A 19,159-nucleotide genomic window follows, 5' to 3' on the forward strand; every position below is an offset into this window, starting at 1 on the left:
ACTTATGTAGTTGGTACACAAACCATTCAGATACATTGAGAAAAATATATGGATTAGTTTAGCAAATCAAAAGTTTACGGATATTAAAGTAATAATACCTCTTTTAAAATAAACCAAAATTTACATATTAAAAAATTCCGCAATAAGAGCTACACTCTTTCTTTATATTTTAAAAACTATGTATATAAAAATCCAATGCCACCCCCAAATACCGTGTACTAAATAAGCTCGTGACCGGAAAAAGCTCAACGGCGCGCGCCGCCTGCGAACGTTAGTTAGGAATGAAAATCAGTTGAAAACGAGATAACAAACCCAAAAGATACAAAACAGCCGACCGAGCGGGTGCTGTCTCGTCGTTTTACAAAATTTGCACTAGCAAAAATTCAAATAAATTAGCCGAGTGCCAGTGAAGTGAGTGAGCGCGAGTGCACAACAAAGTTGAAATATAAATATTGTTATATATATTATTCGCAAGCATTTTTCAACGCTCTGCTTTTGGGGTAAATAATCCAATAGAACGGCAGCCAAAACGCTGAGTGCAAAGTGCAAAAGTGAAAAGGACTAGCCCAAAGATACACACACAAGAAAATACCGACAGATCCTTTGAGATTTCCCGTGAGTGCAACAAATACAGAAACGGTACGGTACACACAGATACACGCACTCACACACACTCGCTCGACTTTCAATATGGCGGATGTCCTGGAGAAAAGCTCCCTGCTGGATGCTGTGCCAGCACTAGGCGAATCCCATCCTCACCCACCGCTGCCCCACCAGCAGTTGCAACAGGAAGCAGCCGTAGCAGCAGCACCACCACCACAGCAGCAGCAACAACAACCACCGCAACAGCAACAACAACAACAACAACAGAAGCCTGCAACTGCGAGGGCTAATCAGGATCAAAAAGGTAAGGGGGAGTTACCACATACTATGTATATACCATTACTTACCAAGTAAAAGTGACTTCACAGCGCATTACGCATACGCCGGGTGTGTATCTTAGAAAATCAATTAGGAAAGTTCAAGGCACGCCTGCATTGGCGATGGCTCAATTAGGAAAATTGTAGTGCCGGCACTCCCCAGGACATCATTGATGGTTATGCCAAAGGGACATGCAGAGTCGCGACTCACGTCATGCCCGCCACATTATGCAAATAGATTTGGCTGTTTCGGTGTTCTCCGTTTGATCTGTTTGAACAACAGCTTAGACCCGCAAGTTTTCGGCTTTTGGGCCTGTCTGAAGAGGACTCGACTGCCGGCAGGATGTGGATGTGGATGTGGCTTCATTGTGCCACCAGCGCTCTTCACTCGGTTTAATGACCTGCAACTGTGGCAAGCCACCACCCACACGGCGGCCGAGTGCAGCTTTTAATTGCGCTTAATGCCCGGTGCCTTCAGTCCAGACCACTGCATTGTCTAGGTACCAGTGTGTATCTATCGGATACAGATACAGATATAGATATAGATATAGCCGACTGCGATAAAAGTTATCAGCAACTCGAGCTCGTGCTGATGCGGCAACTGCACTCAAAAAAAGATAATCCCTGACATTACAAAAATTCACCATTTTTTGTATAGGCTTTTTAAGAGGAGTGGCAAATTTACATAAGATATTGTATATTATTTAATTTAATAACATTTTTATTGTTCTTAAGTACTCTCGAAGAAAGTTCGTTTACCATTTACTAAAAGTGTTAAAAAAGTTCATATTTATTTATTTCAGTCGCTGAGTTCGAACACAAGTTTCTGAAGCGAAGATAAAAGTATATTCTTACTTTCTTGTAATAAGTGTAAATAAATAATTTATTTAAATAAATCAAGAAGATTTTCATTTTTTCACAAATTTGTGACATTTATAAAATATTTCTTGTTTGTCAAAATTGTTTTTTCTTCGTTAATACAAAATAGTCTGTAGAGGTTTATTTTCTGAGTGCGCTGCTGTTGTGGTTATTTTGCAGCTGACCTCGTTTTAAATCAAGCCGTGTGTACCTTCAATTTTGGGTCGTTCAGCTTTGCAATATTCACAAAAAGCACCCAGTTAAATTCTATATCATATTTCCTATCAGTCAGGGTATCCCCCAAACGACTTGGTTCCATTTCAGCATTTCACTAAAACAGTTGACTTCATTAGGGCAGTATGATATGTGTGCAGCGAAAAAGATACACCCCAGCCTCGGGTGATGATTAAATCAAGTGTTCAAGTCAAGAGCAAACCGGCTCTGCTAAATAAAAACAATAACAATGCGGCGCTGCTATAGGTTTTGTTTAGCTCGTACAATAAAAGTAAAAATATAGTTGTTGATTACTATCAGAGCTCTCATCCACATGAAGTCACCCGCTCTATTTAATCTTGATTATAAATGGCACTAGCTCGTGTTTTGTGTTGATAGGCAGGTGGAAAAGGCTTTGCACTTTCTTTATCAATCATATATTTTCTAATATTAATATTCTTCGTGTGACGCAATGGTGCTCCATTGAAAGCAAACCAATCTCTTTGCTTTTAGTGCGCTCACCGATTTTATAAATAGCCAAGATTCGTTGCAATTTCTGTCACCTATTTCACAGTGGCTTTTCAATTATCACAAAACGCTGCCAGCTGAGCGACAGTTTCGTTTCTCATTTGCATTTGGCGCTGCAATTGATTTTCCCTCCAAGTTTTCTTCTCTCTGTTTTTTTTTTCTTTTCTTTTTTCTATTGGGGACGTGCGCTAGTTTTTCGTAGATACCTTTTTGTCTTAACGGAAAGCTTTAAAAAACTCTGCTAATTGTTAAGGTTTCCGCTTTGAGAAACAATTACCGAATATTTGGAACCATATTTGTGCGTCGCGCCTTAAAACAAAACTATTCAAGCAAGACGAATGTGGATTTTGGGTTTTGATTTTGTGACTTTGGGATACGCATGGCCTGCCCATATGGTCTTTATGATTAATTAATTAGTCGGTAAATCGATTTGAGAATTTGTACCTATTTACCAATCGAGAAGCTTGCCTTATGGCTAATTTGTCGACTAGGTGCAACGACGATTAGCATTCACATGGCGCACAATGAACGTTCATTAAGTTGTTATTGTGCCTGGGCCTTTGGCATATTAATGCATTGTATATCTGCTGGATGCATCTCTAGAAATGCGGCATAGTTTGGGCTTGATTAATTAATTACAAAATAAAAAGTTTGATCAATAAAGTTGGCAACAAAAAATTAATAAAGCTCCTGAGGACTGCTTCTGCTGACTGGGTGTTTGCTTAATTGTTTTCCCGCGAACGAAGTGTCGCTAGACACGCGACATGCAAATCCCTTTCGGTCCGTGTTACCCTCTAATTAAAGCCACAAAAGAGTTGTCAAATGGCTTCGGCGCGAACATCGCCCCCTTGTAGAGTTGGCACTTCCAATTCCAGTTCAATAAACTCGGGGGACCTGCTTTGATTTCGTTTTACTTGCCCGATTTTCCACGATTTTATGGACACACATTTGTGCACTTTCGCCAGTTGGGGTGTCTTCAGTTGGGCGGGTTACCCAATCCCAATACCAATCCCCATCTGATAAACCCATCCCAATGGCTAATACCTCTTTGGGCAGACGCCGCATAATTTGTTGTTCTGGTTGAAGTTGTAGCCATGTCCATGTTTGGGGCACCAGCCCGTTTTGGCTGACATATCGTGCGTGCTGCTGCCGCACTGACAACAATTGCCACATTTTGTGGAAGCCAATCAATAATCGAAGTGCGTCAAAAATACAAATGTTTAACTTACCCAACAACAAGCCAACCAGCCCGGCCATAAATACAGCCATGTTCGACACGAAATACGAACCACCAGAGGTCCTAGTCAACGCAGACATAAATTAGGCTCTTGATTAATTGATAAGTCCTCTCTGTGGGGAGAAAAAGTTTTGTATTCAAGTTGCTACTAACATAATAAACTGGAAACCATAATTTGTATGCTTTCATATTGCTTCTAGAATGTTTTTTTTATAGCTTTCTTTATATTTCCAAGTATACTTACCACTCTATTCTATTAGATGATCAAATTTAATTTTATACATTTTTAGTTAAAAATTTTTAAAGGTATTAGATGCCTTGTATTCAAGCTTATTTATTTATTTTTGTGAAAGTTTTTCAAAACAAATAAATTTTTGAATGCATTTTTGAATTCTGGAATCATTAACAACAATTGAAATTGCGGATCCTGCAGATCGACTTGAAATATTAGCTATAAAATATAGCTTTTTGATTAATAACATAAAATAGAGAGAGTTTGCTTTATGCTGTTCTGAAGGGAAGTTTGTAGTAGTAGTTCAACATCGTTTTATTTATCATCAATAAAACTGGAGGTCAGCAAATGCTTTAGTAGCGAGATGCGCGTCCAAAGCCACCGCGGAATTCGACGTCACTTGCTCCGGGTCCCACGTCGCCTTTCTTGTCCAATCCGCCGTCGCCAGGATTGCGCCTATAGTTGGAGCGGTCCTCGTCGGTCTTGGCTCCACCTCCGAATCCTCGAGGTCCTCCAGCTCCCGTACGTGGACGCACTGTTTCGGAACGGGCAGGACGCGTCAGCGTGGAGGGCACAATCTCGGGGGGCAGGTGCAAGTAGCTGCGCAGCTCCTCGATTCCCTCGTTGGTCAGGCACCAGTAGTAGTGCCTCCATGCGAACTGCTCCTTCACCAGGCCACGTGAATGCAGTGACTGCATCGTCTTGATGACTTGCAGATTTGGGATCGACTCCAGATTGGGGTGCTTTTGGACGCGATGGTCCTTCTTGGCCACGATTACGCCCTCCTTAAAGAGGTACTCGTAGATGGCGACACGATTGGCCTTTGGAATGAACATGCTGGACTTGCTTGATTAGAATCAAATAATTGCGAAGAATCGAACTTATCTCGATAAAATCTCAAAAGTAAAAGAAAGTTACACGAGTTAATGTGACCGGTCTTACTTACAATATATTTCTGAAAGCCTTAAAGAGTGTTGGAAACTTCCTTGTAAGAAGCTCTTATCGTGTTTAATCGATTCTTAACACTAGATTTAAACTTTATTAATAGTTCAATTAGAAAACACAAATTGGAAACCATCAGCTGTTTCAAAACTATTGACAAGCTAGGGAAATAAACTATATATACTATATATTTTTATTTACTATAAATAAGATAAATTACAAATCTAGATGGCTTATCAACACTGACAATTATAACTAATAAATCTTTAATTAAGATAGGATACTTTTGAGATTACAATCTGTTTGCTATAACCCTTTTGGAAAATGTTATCAGAATAGCATATTTTTTCCTGTGTATCCCTGCACCTTGCTTGATGAACTGCGTTTTATGCCATGACACTCCTGTGAACTGTGATTCATCTTTTGCGTCGCAGGATATTCTGGCCAAACATGCGCAGTTCGGCCATCAGCAACCACATGAGGAATTCCTCCCCCGCAGGAATGCTGAATAGAATAATCAATGAGCGGAGCGCAGACACAAATTGACCAAAGGAAGCCAACCAAAAGGAAGGCATGCCGATGGATACAACGTGAGCTCACCCCGACCGGCTGCATCCCCCAAAAAAAGCTAAACAAACGCCGGCAAGAAAGGAAAACGAAAGCAATTTGGGGGTGGCAAAGCAACCCTCAATTGAAAAGTAACAACAAAAGCATTCGACCTTGCTTTGCGTGAGTTTCCGTTTAAATGCACTCAATTTTGCATAACATTTTAGTAATTTCTTACTAATTAAAATGTTCAGTAAATCCAATTTGGGGTTGTTTATTGAAACACCGCTTCTTATACAATTTAAATGTGCTTACCAAGCTTTTTATCTGATTTTTAAGTGTTCCAGATTTTAGCTTTGAATGATGATCAGAAAACAAACATTCGAATTTGATTTATTAAGTAATTTAATAATAATCAAATTGTAATTTCAAAATAAACTGCAGGGCGACAATTGCAAACAGTGCTGCCAATCAACGGTTGTAGCATTTACTTAATCGGGGTTTTTGTATAAGCTTAGTTTATACAGCAACCAAGCGGCGAATTGGTAATATTTTGGGGCGAATTCGTTTGAAATAAAATACAAATTCGTTACGTTTAAAATTAACAATGGGAAAAATTATAATTTTTAATCACATTAAAAAACTACTCATCTAAACACTTTTTGTATTCCTTGTAATTTTTTAGAATTTAAAATTAATTAAAATTTTTTTTCTACATGTTCTCAGTAATTAAAATCAAATATTTTCTCTTTTTCCAGGTTTGTCTGCATATTAATGCAATACAATTTCGTGTGTAATAAACTCAAAATGGCTTTACCAATTGGTATGTTAAGTATTTATAAAAATCCATGGGAACTGTATGTATAAGCCCCTGAAAAATCAACCTAACCTAGGCAGCCAGAGCAAAAGTAACCCCCCATAACCTTGACAATCGAATTAGGGTAAAGAACTAGGCAGACATTAGCCAAAGACTACACTGTCTGAGGATTTATCCTTAGCCACCCTCATGTCAGTTGGGATCCGTCGCTGGCTCACTTTTATGTTTACGCTGGAATCTTGCGTGCTGGCTGCTTGTAAATAGACAACAATTAGGGGAACCTATGACAACAACACCTGGATAATGGGAAGGCCATAATAAATATTTGCAGTGCGTGGCAAGCGGTGCAAGTTCCCCAGACTCGTATGTGTGTGCCCCATTGCCGTTAGCAAAAGGATTACCGCCGAGGAATTGCACAAATGCGCGTCCAAATGCCTCCCCCAGTGCCCATTAAATTAATCAAGTCAAATGAAATCTGCATATAAAATCGGGGCCCCCCCTTATTTTCTCATTGCTGGCGTGTTGAATTTGCATTTTTCCCCGGCGCCCCACTAATAAATTTGTATGTCAATAGAATAAGCCAGGCGACGTGCTGCTCCAACGAAAATATCCTGCTCTTTGAACTGCGCAAGGACACATTCTGTTTATGCGCCCCGAGAAGTTTACGAGCAGCTACGCTCCGCCAGTCCAAGTTGGCGTATCAAAACAAATTCTAAGTATTGTAATTCGAAATTTTTCAAAGCAAATAAAAGCAGTCGAGTTTTAACACTCGCGCCAAACACAACGCAGTCCAGAGCTGACGTCGCGAAGTGAACTATAGTTAAATAAATAAGCCAAATAATAAACTATAACAAATAATAGGAAATATAAAAATAAAATAACATTTAAGGCACACATTGTCCAGAGTGCGTGGCTGGTTTCATAGGTAAAATCCCCCCACACATCCTCGAGGCAAATGCAAACGCAAACGCAAAGTGCAAAGTGCATTAGCCTTCTCAGACTGTACAAGTGGCCAAGTTATTGCCCTCTGGCTAGGAAAATCGATACAATTGCATGGCGCTTGTTTTATGGCCAACTGCAACAATTGATAGTGGTCTGTATGTGTGATAAAAATCGCTACTGCAGTGGCAGGCAAACGGGAAATTCAATTGCCGAAGGACCAACTTTTGTTAACAAAATATTTCTGGTTTCAGCCCGGTTGGCATAGAGGGTGAATCTAATTGAAAAGCGGCAGCAGGAGCGCTTAGGAAACTTTTGTGGTTTATGTATTGCACCTGTGCCCGTGCAACTGTTGACTTCCAACTGCCAACCATCCGACCAACCACTACCAATGATAATCAATTTGGCCAAGACCATTTGGCCACAAATGACAGTTGTCGTTGTTGCGGTTGACATGAACATTGTGTGGAATTTCGGTTTATGTCAGCCGCGGTAAATCACAAATCATTGTGGCCCTAATTTGCAGTTGCTGCTTCTGCCAGGCCTCCTTTTATTTCTTTTCGCTATTTTTTTTCTCTGCCAGGAAGTTGGCGATTCCGACTCTGACTCGACACAAGTTGCAGTTGGGTCTTTAGTTGCCAATCGGGTGTGGCACGTGCTGAGGTTACAGCTCCTCCAGCAGCAGTTTAAAGAGTCCTTCCAGTGCAATTTTATCGATTCGCCCCGTCAAATGTAACACACCAAAACTAAATGCAAAAGTTTTCGGCTCTTTTGGTTTTTTTTTTCTTCTGACGGGACTGCATAAAGTTAATTGCCAGGCAGTGCCGAGAACCAGAACCAAAACCAGTCCACAGTCCACATTCGAGCAGTAAGCCACTCTGATATGAGTGATACCGATGCGGTGAGTTGTGGTTCAAGTACCTACACATTTATTCTGGAGCTGCACTCAAAGCACAAAATTGCCCATGCACAAATGATTTACGAGCATAATTTGAATAAATCGGCCATGTTAATGGGTGTATTATGCCGTCGACCTTGCATATACATCATTGTCAGTAGGAAATATCAAAGCGAGCGAAACCCTTTGCGAAACAAATCAAACAGCGATTTCTTGTGGCCCGTCGATTTTGGGCCTTAGAACTGCCGAAACTTTTGTTGAATCAATAAGCCACAAAAACAATTTGGATCATGTTACAACTGGCAACCGAATTTCATGACAAAATTCCCTAATGGTAACCAAAGACCGCCAACGCCACCGCCGCCGCCCGAAAGCCAAAAAAACCGAGAATACCAAAACCAAAACAATAAAATGTAAACAAATGCAGAAAGAGCCATCAAATTTGAAAGCACCCACTCAATGGGAACTATATTGATACGTCTGTACCGAGGATACTGATACACGAGCACTTGGCACCCCCACAAACAGCGATATATGGCCATACATATGCAAATGATATGGGCCAGTTTGGCGGGGCAGCAGGAGCTGGTGGAATATGTATATGTGGCATTGGCCACCAAAAGCTGGCTCTCGAGCCCTGCCACGTATTGGGTTACCCGACACTTGCACATTTCTGCACCGACACCGCAGGCGAGAAGTTCTAGCTCCAGGATGTACGGCACTGCAAAGGAGCGATCGAGCCAGGAGCTTTCCCAGGAGGTGGTTTCTCCACAGGATTACCCCGTGCAGCAACAGCAGCACCATGGTTAGTTCAAGTCAGAGTATCCTCCTGCAGATCGCTCTAATTATGGTTTAGAATCGGAATCCGTAGATCGCCCAAAACAGCAGTTAAGATCCTATGACGCCGCTGATTCATCTGTGGAACGCAACAGACAACAGCCAAGAACTCAGCCAAACACTGATTATTCCACTTTAGATAGTGCTTCCTATGGTTCAGATTCTGATCGTTCTAGGCAGCAGTTAAGAACTCAGCAGAGTCCAGAGTATCTGGCCAATACAGGACCTTCCTACGAGGCAGCCAGAGATGAGCAGTCGTCTATAAATCGCAACCAGCAACAGCAATTGAGATCCCAGCCAGCTGCAGATTACTCCAGCAATAGCTCTTTGTACGAGAGGCAGCAGCGTACTGAGTACAGCACCACCGGCTATAATGCACCACCACCACCACCCAAAGATCGCACTTTCTCACGCAGCAATTCCAGACCCACCATCTCACATAATCCCCTGCTCCAGAGTAAACCCAATCCCGAGTATGTGCGACCACCACCACCACAGAACTTTGTCTTGCCACCGCAGATGCGTCCTGCCGTGGGACCACCACAGCCGCGTCCTCCGTTCGCAGGAGCCAGGCCGATGGTCGGGATGGGACCACGTCCACCCATGCCACCGAATATGGGGGCCAGGCCACCACCACTGCGCACCACAGACAGCAAGAGCAATCTGCTGATGGGTCCGCCGATGCGACCAGGAATGCCACCGCAACTGAACATGCAGCAGGCTCGTCTGCCCAACTCTGGAGGACCCCTGAGTCCTCCGGGACAGGGGCCACCAAGGCCACCGGGTGGATTTCCCTGGAATCCAGCTGGGGCACCAGGAATGCCACCAGGTGCTCGGCCACCGCAGAATATGACGCGACCGCCGCCACCCACTTTTGCCCGCCCGCCGCCGGGTCAACCGCTTCAGGCCCCCTTCCGACCGCCCTTCAACCAGCCGGCCATGCAACCGCAACAGCAACAACCACCACAACAACTGCAGCAGCAGCCACACATGCAACAGCCACAACCACCGCAGCAACTACGCCCACTTTCGGCACACAACAACGATGACGACGATGACGTGGTCATGGGTCCAGCGGTCACCCCGGTCAAGGCCTTCAACCAGAGGCCAGATCCCATGGGCGAGCCTCTCCTGGAGGATGTTGAGCCACCTTTCGAGTCGAGCCCGCCGGCGGGAGATGCCCGAAAGGGACCCGGATTTAGTAAGACTCAGTTTGAAATAGCTACCATTAGTAAAGCCATTTGAGGGTTTGTTATCTAATGAAATATACATTTTAAGTTTACTCAAAACCCAGTTGATTCTTCCTAATTCATCCTATATTTTGAAGATTTAAATAAGCTTGATTGCTATGTATATTATTTTAAAGAATATCCTAGATTTTACAATAACATTTAGACCTAATAGACTATTGAAGTATTACTTAAAATGATTATTTATATAAAATATTTATATTTGGTGAACTTCTACCTAACAAAATTATGCATAGGTTTTTTATCGATTTTGTAACGAAAGCATTTCAAAACATCTTCGGAATTCAGAAATCAGATTTGTTCCTTACCAATTCATTCAATATCACCCAAAATGTAATTATATTCTCATTTTTACAGAAAGTACTAAAATATGTATTAGTAAATTTTATTAATGAAATTCCAAGACCTTAAGACTATCTTCATGTTGAATATGCAAATTTGTAAATATTTTCGAAAAATGAAGTAGTCATTTCAATACCAAATTTGATCTGTAACTAATTTGTTTCCCATCAATTTATTTCAGAGGGTGACAATGACAGCGGCGTTGATGAGTCCACTCAGGAGAAGGTGAGTTTAGTTCGGCTTTGAACTAGTTAACTAGTTAGCCATAAATTGTTACTACCGCTGCGTCTCCGTTAATTGAGAGGAAATTAACTGGAACTGGCAACAAATTAATTTAATTCCGTTGACCGTCTCTGTCTGCCTGCCGCTGCGTTGGGTTCTCAAATCATAAATATCTGTAAAAGGCCGTGGCAGCCAGCGGGTGAGCTGCGATCTACGAGCTGCGAGCTGCGAGCTACAAGCTGCACGCTCCATTAGAGACCATATAGCATATAGAGCATAGTCTGCGACAGTTCCGTCGTTCAGTTCCCAAGTTGGCCCGTGTGTTCGTGTGCAGACGCCAAAGTTCAGACTAAGTTTTGTGTTGGCAGACGGCAGTTGGCGCGTCGGAAAAACCCGCAGAAAGTGCGACAAAAGTCGAACAAACAGAGGGATAACACACTTTTCCTATATATATATATATGTATATATATGCAGTACGTGAGCTTCACAGGTGCGAGTAAAAAAACTCCCCGAAAGAAAGAGGCAAATATTGCCAAAACCCACAAAAGAAATACACACAAAAAGCGATTTATATGCCTGGTGATATCTGTGCACAGATAAGTGCCAAACACGAAATGGTTTTGGGGGAATCGGGGCGGGAATTTCGGGGGTAAATCATAGCACACATATATCTCTGACTGAGCCGGAGTTGTTGTCTCTATAAATACCCATCCATATGCAAAAACGACACGAAGCGGCGACAATCGATAAAACAATGCATAAACTATAAGTCCTTCGTACCGAGACATCGACATCGACATCGGCAGGCGTACGGCCAGCCAGCCATAAATGCCATTGGCATTACGTTGACAGCTCCGGAAAGCCCGGGAGTGTTGAGAGCGGGTCGTAAATAGTTAATAGTTAATAGTTAATAAACCGCGTCACCACAGCCACAACCAGGATGCATCTCGTCATAATGGCCGATTCGACCTACTTGCTAGTAATTCGCATCGAGTTCATCTGCAGATTCATCAGTTTTTTAAAGCACCTTCTGTGATTGCTCTTCTTGGCAGGATCGCAACGGACCCATTTCGCCCAGTTCACCGGTGAAGACGCCCACATCGACCTCATCGAAGCCGGACAAGTCGGGCACGTCGCGTCCACCGAGTGCCACGCCCTCGAACAAGTCAGCCCCCAAGTCGCGCAGCGCCTCCAAGAATCGCTTGCTCCTCAAGACCCCAGAACCCGAGCCAGCCAAGAAAGGTAAGATAACTTTGAATATAAACTATAAATTCTATCTATATTTAAAAACAATAAAAAAAAGTTACAACTTTGATACCCTATAAATTACTGATATATAGAAAGCGTGAGAAAAGTAGGAATTAAATAATTTCATGTTTTTCAAAACACTCAAACGTCTTTCAAGTAATTACAAATAATTAATTAGGTTTAAAAATAATTCAATGAACATCTTTATTTAGTTCTTAATTGTTTAAAATAATACTCGGAATTGTAAAGCTGTACTTAATATTAAAATACTCACTAATTTTTATGGAACTCTTCAAAATATAATTTATAAAAAGTTAACTTCAAAACAAAATCATTTTCATGAGTCAAAAATTTAATCAAAATCGAAGCAATGTTCCAAAGACATAGATATTATAATATTGTATATTATATTATATTGTTTACAATAGGAAATTAATTTAGGATGTTTTTCCAGATATGTATCTTTCTAATTTCAAGACATATAACACATGTTTTTCTTTTGCGCCATCAGTTCCAATGAACAAGGTACAAGTCGGCCATGCGCCTTCGCCCAATCTGAAGGCTGTGCGCTCCAAAATCGGATCCCTGGACAATGCCACCTATAAGCCGGGTGGTGGCCATGTGAAAATCGAGTCCAAGAAGATCGACATCAAGGCGGCACCGCGCATCGAGGCCAAGAACGACAAGTACATGCCAAAGGGCGGCGAGAAGAAGGTATGTTCGGGATTGTCCACCTTGAAGTTAGCGGCTTAATCCATGGGTGGGACCGGTGTATCCATTTAAAGCATATTTTCTGGGCTATCCCAGGACATGACTCTCTCATAAATCTTTGTAAATTTCTCTCATCTACAAACGGCTTTTAAGAATACAGAGAAAAGCTCTCTAACCAAAGAAACGTAAAGTATAGTCGCGTAAAGTAAAGTAACGTATTGGCAAAACTAAAATGCAATTTCACGGTCGATTTGCGATTTGAGATTTATATGCCCATTATAGATGGGCAATCGGCAGCACGGTATCTTGTATCTTGTATCTCGTATCTGTTGTTGTAGGAAATGCAATTACCAATCCGCAGCGACACTTAGCAGCATAATTCGGTTGCCTTATGTAGCGTATTCCAAACCCATCCGTATCCGCACTGGATGTGCCAGAGTTGGGTGTGACTCTGACATTGACGCGGAGCTATCATCCCATCCGATCGATTTTGACTTTGGCTTATAATCGTTTACCTACCTTGTATCTATTTACAACTTACGACCATCGAATCCGCACACACTCGCACCACCAATTACCACCAAAACAAAAAAACCAAACAAAACCAAAAAAACACTGCAAATCCGTAGATAGTTACAACAAAGTTGCAGTGGAATGCGAAGTCGAAAATCGGTTCGTTGGAGAATGCCGCCCACAAGCCAGGAGGCGGGGACAAGAAGATCGAGACCCTGAAGATGGACTTCAAGGACAAGGCCAAGCCGAAGGTGGGCTCCACGGCCAACGTGAAACATCAGCCAGGTGGCGGTGATATCAAGGTATTTAGTCCCTCCACTTTCGTGACCTCTCACCCCAACCGATTTCATGTTTGAGTTTGACCCAGAGACGAGAACGAGTTCATATACATATTGATTTTTGTAGCGGTTAAGTATGATTTCCGATTGCAGTTGGCTTTTGTTGGTTTTTGGATGCTCCACTTAAGTTACCAACTGGCATGGGCATGGGCCGCATCTATCCTATCTATCTGTTTCTCTCAGTGCATGAACTGCAATGTTCTCTTAGTTTTAAACAGCATGCTGTCACGTTTGACCTCCTCGCGAAGGTTTATAGAAAACAAAACTAAAACCAACTAACACCCAGAACACCCAAATACCAAAACCTTGAACCACTTTCCAGAACTACGATAGGAAGATGAACATCATCTATGGCGAGGGCTCGAAAATAGTCAGCCATTGCGCCAATGACAAGCGCCTGGATCAGAATTTGTATAATGAGGAGGAGTAGTGATTTAGTCGGGGTAGGTAACACCCGCCAGATGTACATATTCCCGAAACAAGGTGCTAAAACGAAAACCACTCACCTAGCTTAGATTTGGGGTCAGCATTGTAAATATCCAATATCGAGGAGAGCATTCTGTTTAGTTCCTAACCATACCGAAAACCACTCTGAATAATTGAGAATAACTTATTGTTTTTCCATCCTTATTTTAACGAACCGAAACATGTTTAAACAATATTTTGGAAAATGTATTTTGTTTTTAACTAAACCATTAAAACAACGAATTCGAAGGATAACAACCCCAAGGATGTAAGTAGTCGTGATAACTCTTATTTCTCTGTGTATTAAGTGTGCTTTTGTATGAAACCCTAGATGCTTCATGTTTTTCCTATTTTTTTTGGTATTTTTGGAACACTTAAGCATCACTATTTTTGAGATCCCCAATACACCACACTCTGTAGCGTATTCTTTATTGATTTACCTTTAATGTAATCCATTTGTTACGTTCTGTGCTCTGCTGTTTCTGTGTGTGAAAATTCCAAATTTCAGTTGTGTCCTCCATTGGCTGTTGTCGTGTGTCCATAATAACCAACCCGCAAAGTCGAAAACCTAATCGAAATTACCCATTGCATTGCCAAAATGAATCTGAAATATGATCTTGCTAATTGATTTCTGTACGTTGCCGGTGCCGGTGCTACTTTTCAGATCCAAACGCAAAAACTAGAAATTAAGGCACAAAGCAAAGTTGGCTCTTTGGATAATGTAAAGCACAAGCCCGGTGGCGGTGAGAAGAAGATTTTCGATGATAAGGATTATTTGAAAAATGTTGAACACTCTGTTGCACTGACAACACCACCAACACAGGTAAACTACGTGTACATAAGCTCAATGTAGTTACGTAATACGTATGAAAGCTAGAGTTTAACCTTAACCCTTATTTATTATTAGAGCTATGATTTTCTTACGAAAGCAACTAAAAGTAATCAATACAAGTATTTTATATACATTTATATATTATTGATATCCCATTTTGTGTTTACGCCGAGAAATTCATTTTTATGTAATCCGTAATTGTAATTGATTGCGTTGCATTTGTGGTTAACACTTTATGGTTTACAATCAGCAACTAACAAAGCACCACACCCCCAAAAAGGCCCACACAACACCCAACCACCCACAGACACCCACCCACCCACCACCCTAAACCGCTTTCAGAGAACTCCCACCCAAAGATCAATCCGATAATGGGGAATTGTATTTAATAAGAACTAACATTTGGACAAAGTATTTTGGCACTCATAGGTCTTGAAAAGTATTGGCGGGCATTTAATATGTTTTATTTTCGGGTGTGCCACATTTGTTTCTAGAGTTTTTAAGCAACTTAAATGACTTTTAAGTGATTTAATACCGCTAGAGACTACTGTTGCACATTGGAGTATTAGTTTCCTTCGATTTAGTTGTTTATTTATGTTGTCTCCTTGGTTTAATTACCTTTACTTTACATTTAAAAATGAATTTCTTTCAAACTCAAACTGAGATTCATTGGCAAAAGCGCTTTCCATCCATGTGTTCCCGAAGTGTTTGAAGATTTTACACGCAATTCTCTAAACTATTCTCTTCTCTTTCTTTCTCTGTTCCCCCCTCGCTCGCTCTCTGCCACCCCCGCCGGCTAATTGTAGTTTGCGGCTCAAGGGCGCTTGATTGCCACGATCCATCTAGAATTCGGTCTCTGTAACTCAGACTGTGTGTGTAACAATATATTTGAGTCGCTTTTTAAATGAACTCCCTAGCTTTAACTAAGACATCCATCAACTACTGTACTGTACCTAAAGCCAAACGATTTAACTGATGCAGGACTTAACAGAAAGAAACTAAACTAAACCAAACTAAACTAAACACAAACCGAACTCAACTAGAAGAAAAGCTCAAACCGGAAATCTCGAATGAGTTTGCAAGAGTTTCTATTTTAAATTGTAACCGATATATATGTTTATGCATTCTTCAATGGTTAGCCCTTGGAAGGTGTATAGATGATGTAAGCTGTCCTGCCCCTGAGCAATTCCGCAAAAAAAAAGGATGAAATTGGATTAAAATCACATCTTAACCCTAGGTTTCTGCTCATGGGCAAGGACAGTACTGCCCCCCAGAGGGCCCAATGTTTGTTAACTCCTTTAGTATGTAGCGAATATCCTTTAACAAAGTATTATTTATGGCAAACGGTCAACAACCTTACACTACTTAGGATAGTACAAATTTTGAACAATATACTGATCCGCGATTGCTCAAAGAAACCCCGAACCCCAGATTCCGACCCTGAGGACGGTTTAGCAAAAGGCTGCCCAGCATTTAAATCATCTAACAACAGTGCTTTGCTCTCTCACACTAAAACAAAAACCACTCAAACATTGACCCCATACTCACATCAATTTTAAATTACAATTAATTATGACTTATTAAATGTTCTTCATTTCTGTGCTTAATGTCTCTCTTTCGTTTATTTTAGGAATATATATACAATTTTTATTAGGCTAGTCATACGAAACTAAGTGCATTAAATTCGAAATTCGTATACTCGTTACGTCCATTAGAGTTATTAATCGCCTAATACTATATAACTACTACATCATATACTCGAAATCCGAATGCGATGCGGTTTTAACCTATATAGAAAATTTCGATTCAATCCGATCCAATTTGATTCGATTCGATCAAGCAAACCCCGTAAGTTAATGTGCGTTGCGAGTTCTTCTAAGATATGTCCGTTTCGTATATAGATAGTTATAGATACCTAAATATTTAACAGTGCTGTGATAGACTAACCGAACCGTTGGTAACGATCCAAGCTGATTTGCCAGACCACCTGCATCCATACCAAAAACCGAACTATATAGAGCCCCGAAGCGGTTTCATGGGCATTTGCTTGCGACTCCCTCGTTTACTCCACTGCATTCCAACCAACTCATGACTCTAACTCTAACAAGGCTTATGGTTTACCTTTTTATTAGATTTTTTTATGATTTGTGCAATCGATACGCATTCACGTTTATATTTTTATCTTGAACGCAGAGTCCACTACCATCCATGACGGCTTCTGGTGCTGATGAAAATTTAAATCAACAAAGCTAAATGCCCGAAATGCATGTCGAGCTGAATCTTTCTTTGCAATCTAGGCTCGAAAGTGAAAAATGAACATTGAACCAGCTAATTTGAAATGTACTATCTAAGCAAAATCAACACAAAGCAAAACGAAAGTTAAGCGATAATTCCCACACACCCTCACAAGCCAGTAAAAATGATCAGAGCAATTCGATAGAGGTGCAAGCACGCAATGAGATGCAGATACTCGTACATCTACACAACCACCCCACATAGAAGCGGTATTTGGTATACAGATCGAAAGTATATTTGACTAGTTGAGCAATGCACTCTTTATCATCAGATACAAGACATAAATTATATATCTCAATGTATTACCAGAACTTCATACATATATACATACAAATAAATATATATATACATAAAAGTATCTAAATATTTAAGCAAATTATACAAGAATCGTACGAATAAACTGTGTGCTTAGTTGAAAATGTTACAATTGACGTCTAAATGTTAAACGACTAAGATAATGCGACCCATTGATTTGTAAACAGTTTAGATACTTTTTAGACAAACAAAACAAAACGAAACGAAACCAAACAGAACCGAATCGAACCGAACAGATAAATCCACGTATTAAGCATATTTTTACTATTACTTTGTATCTTATTAGTCAAACGCATCATTCTCACGATTTATTTACACCCTGTTACAAAATGTAAGAACAATGGCAAAATTTAAGCATAATAAACAAACAAAAAAACGTTTTTTCATTTACCAAATCTTGGCGTTGTTGCACTTAGTTTTTGAATTTCAACAGCCACTTATCGTATCGGTATTGAGATAGACAAAACCAAATTTTGGAGATACTTAAGTATCTCATTTTGGCAAGCCACGCCCACGCCGCAAGCGTTCCAACAAAGCCACGCACGAGCACACATCCTCCTCTACATCATTGGATGCATTGGTAATCGAAACAAATAAATTTGATCAAGCAAATTGTAAGTCTCCATCTCAATCGAGCTATGACAACTATTTTGCATCTCTCCTAATTGGAAATTTAAATCGTTTATTGCTAAGAACTCTTTTTCGCATCCCCGCAGTATTGGAAGGCGCCGCGCATCCAGCGGGCCACCACACTCACCTCGTCCATGTCCCTGCCAGCGGAGTGCCTGGTCCTTTCCGTGTCCATGCCCTCGCTGAACTCGGAGCCCAAGCGTCCCAAGAGTGCGGGTCCCAAGAAGAAGCCCGGTCAAGCCGTCCACACAAAGCCATTCCGCCTGTATTGAGTTGAGATGACCTCCTCCTTGCCTTCCGCAGTCCAAGGAGCTGCTCCACAAGTTGCACGAGACGTCACCCAATCGAAGCACTAAGAGATTTGTGCACAAGTTGATATCTAGGCACGCACTTCTAAAAAAATACATACGCAGAATACATTTTATCAAACCGTTGATTGTTTAGAACCGAAAAACGAAACGTGGCATTTACAACAAAATAAACGACTAACTGAGAGGCAAAGTTAAGCACAAAATACAGCTGGTTTGTTTCTTTTAATAATTACAGTATATATTTTCGTAAGTATTAAATCAGTTTTACGGCTGCTACATCTCTGGAGCCAAACGGCCTTCGTTTACATTTCATTTACATAAGACTTGCGTTAGAATTATTTATATATGTATATTTAGTACAAAAATTGTCCTGGGATTTCGTTACGTCTCAACTTTATCTTCGTTCTCATCGTGTTTTTGAAAAATTGTGTGATTTTCTTGGGTTCTTTAGGTTTTGTATTTGTTTTTGATTCTTGTTTCTTCGATTATTCGAGTCGCGTCACATTTAAATGCAGTTGGTTACCCTTCCATTTACATAATCCTTTTGCTATACCTACGCCGTAAAAGTTGTTTATACAATTCGTTTTTAAAGTTAGGGTAATAAATAAGTCATTATAAAATAATAAACAACAGTTATTTCATTTCAAAAGAAATTGTCAAATGAGCTTCGATTGATTATGATTATGATTCGAGGGTCGAGTTAGAATAAAAAAAATGCGC

At 40.8% G+C, this 19,159-nt stretch overlaps 2 protein-coding genes across 8 annotated transcripts; one reads left to right on the top strand and one right to left on the bottom strand.

Moving 5' to 3' along the window:
• Positions 1–280: 280 nt before the first annotated feature.
• On the top strand, positions 281–18,642 carry LOC108045738 (microtubule-associated protein tau). Of its 7 annotated transcripts, none has more exons than XM_017125137.2 (8): positions 281–907; positions 10,741–10,784; positions 11,834–12,023; positions 12,541–12,743; positions 13,370–13,555; positions 14,307–14,324; positions 14,721–14,879; positions 15,695–17,075. In XM_017125137.2, the coding sequence occupies exons 1-8, from the start codon at positions 691–693 to the stop codon at positions 15,794–15,796; spliced, it is 1,119 nt and encodes a 372-aa protein (XP_016980626.1). In that variant the 5' UTR covers positions 281–690; the 3' UTR covers positions 15,797–17,075. The 7 variants fall into 7 exon arrangements, with proteins under 7 accessions (XP_016980626.1, XP_016980632.1, XP_016980627.1 ...); XM_017125139.2 differs by lacking the exon at positions 15,695–17,075 and adding an exon at positions 17,082–17,893 and having other exon boundaries at positions 282–907; XM_017125143.2 differs by lacking the exons at positions 14,307–14,324; positions 15,695–17,075 and adding an exon at positions 18,215–18,642.
• LOC108045742 (40S ribosomal protein S10b) lies at positions 4,071–4,915 on the bottom strand. Its single transcript, XM_017125149.1, has one exon. The coding sequence runs from the start codon at positions 4,822–4,824 to the stop codon at positions 4,342–4,344; it is 483 nt and encodes a 160-aa protein (XP_016980638.1). The 5' UTR covers positions 4,825–4,915; the 3' UTR covers positions 4,071–4,341.
• Positions 18,643–19,159: the final 517 nt, after the last annotated feature.

The sequence above is a fragment of the Drosophila rhopaloa genome, unplaced genomic scaffold, assembly GCF_018152115.1.
Source record: "Drosophila rhopaloa isolate 14029-0021.01 unplaced genomic scaffold, ASM1815211v1 contig_178, whole genome shotgun sequence".
Classification (NCBI taxonomy): domain Eukaryota; kingdom Metazoa; phylum Arthropoda; class Insecta; order Diptera; family Drosophilidae; genus Drosophila; species Drosophila rhopaloa.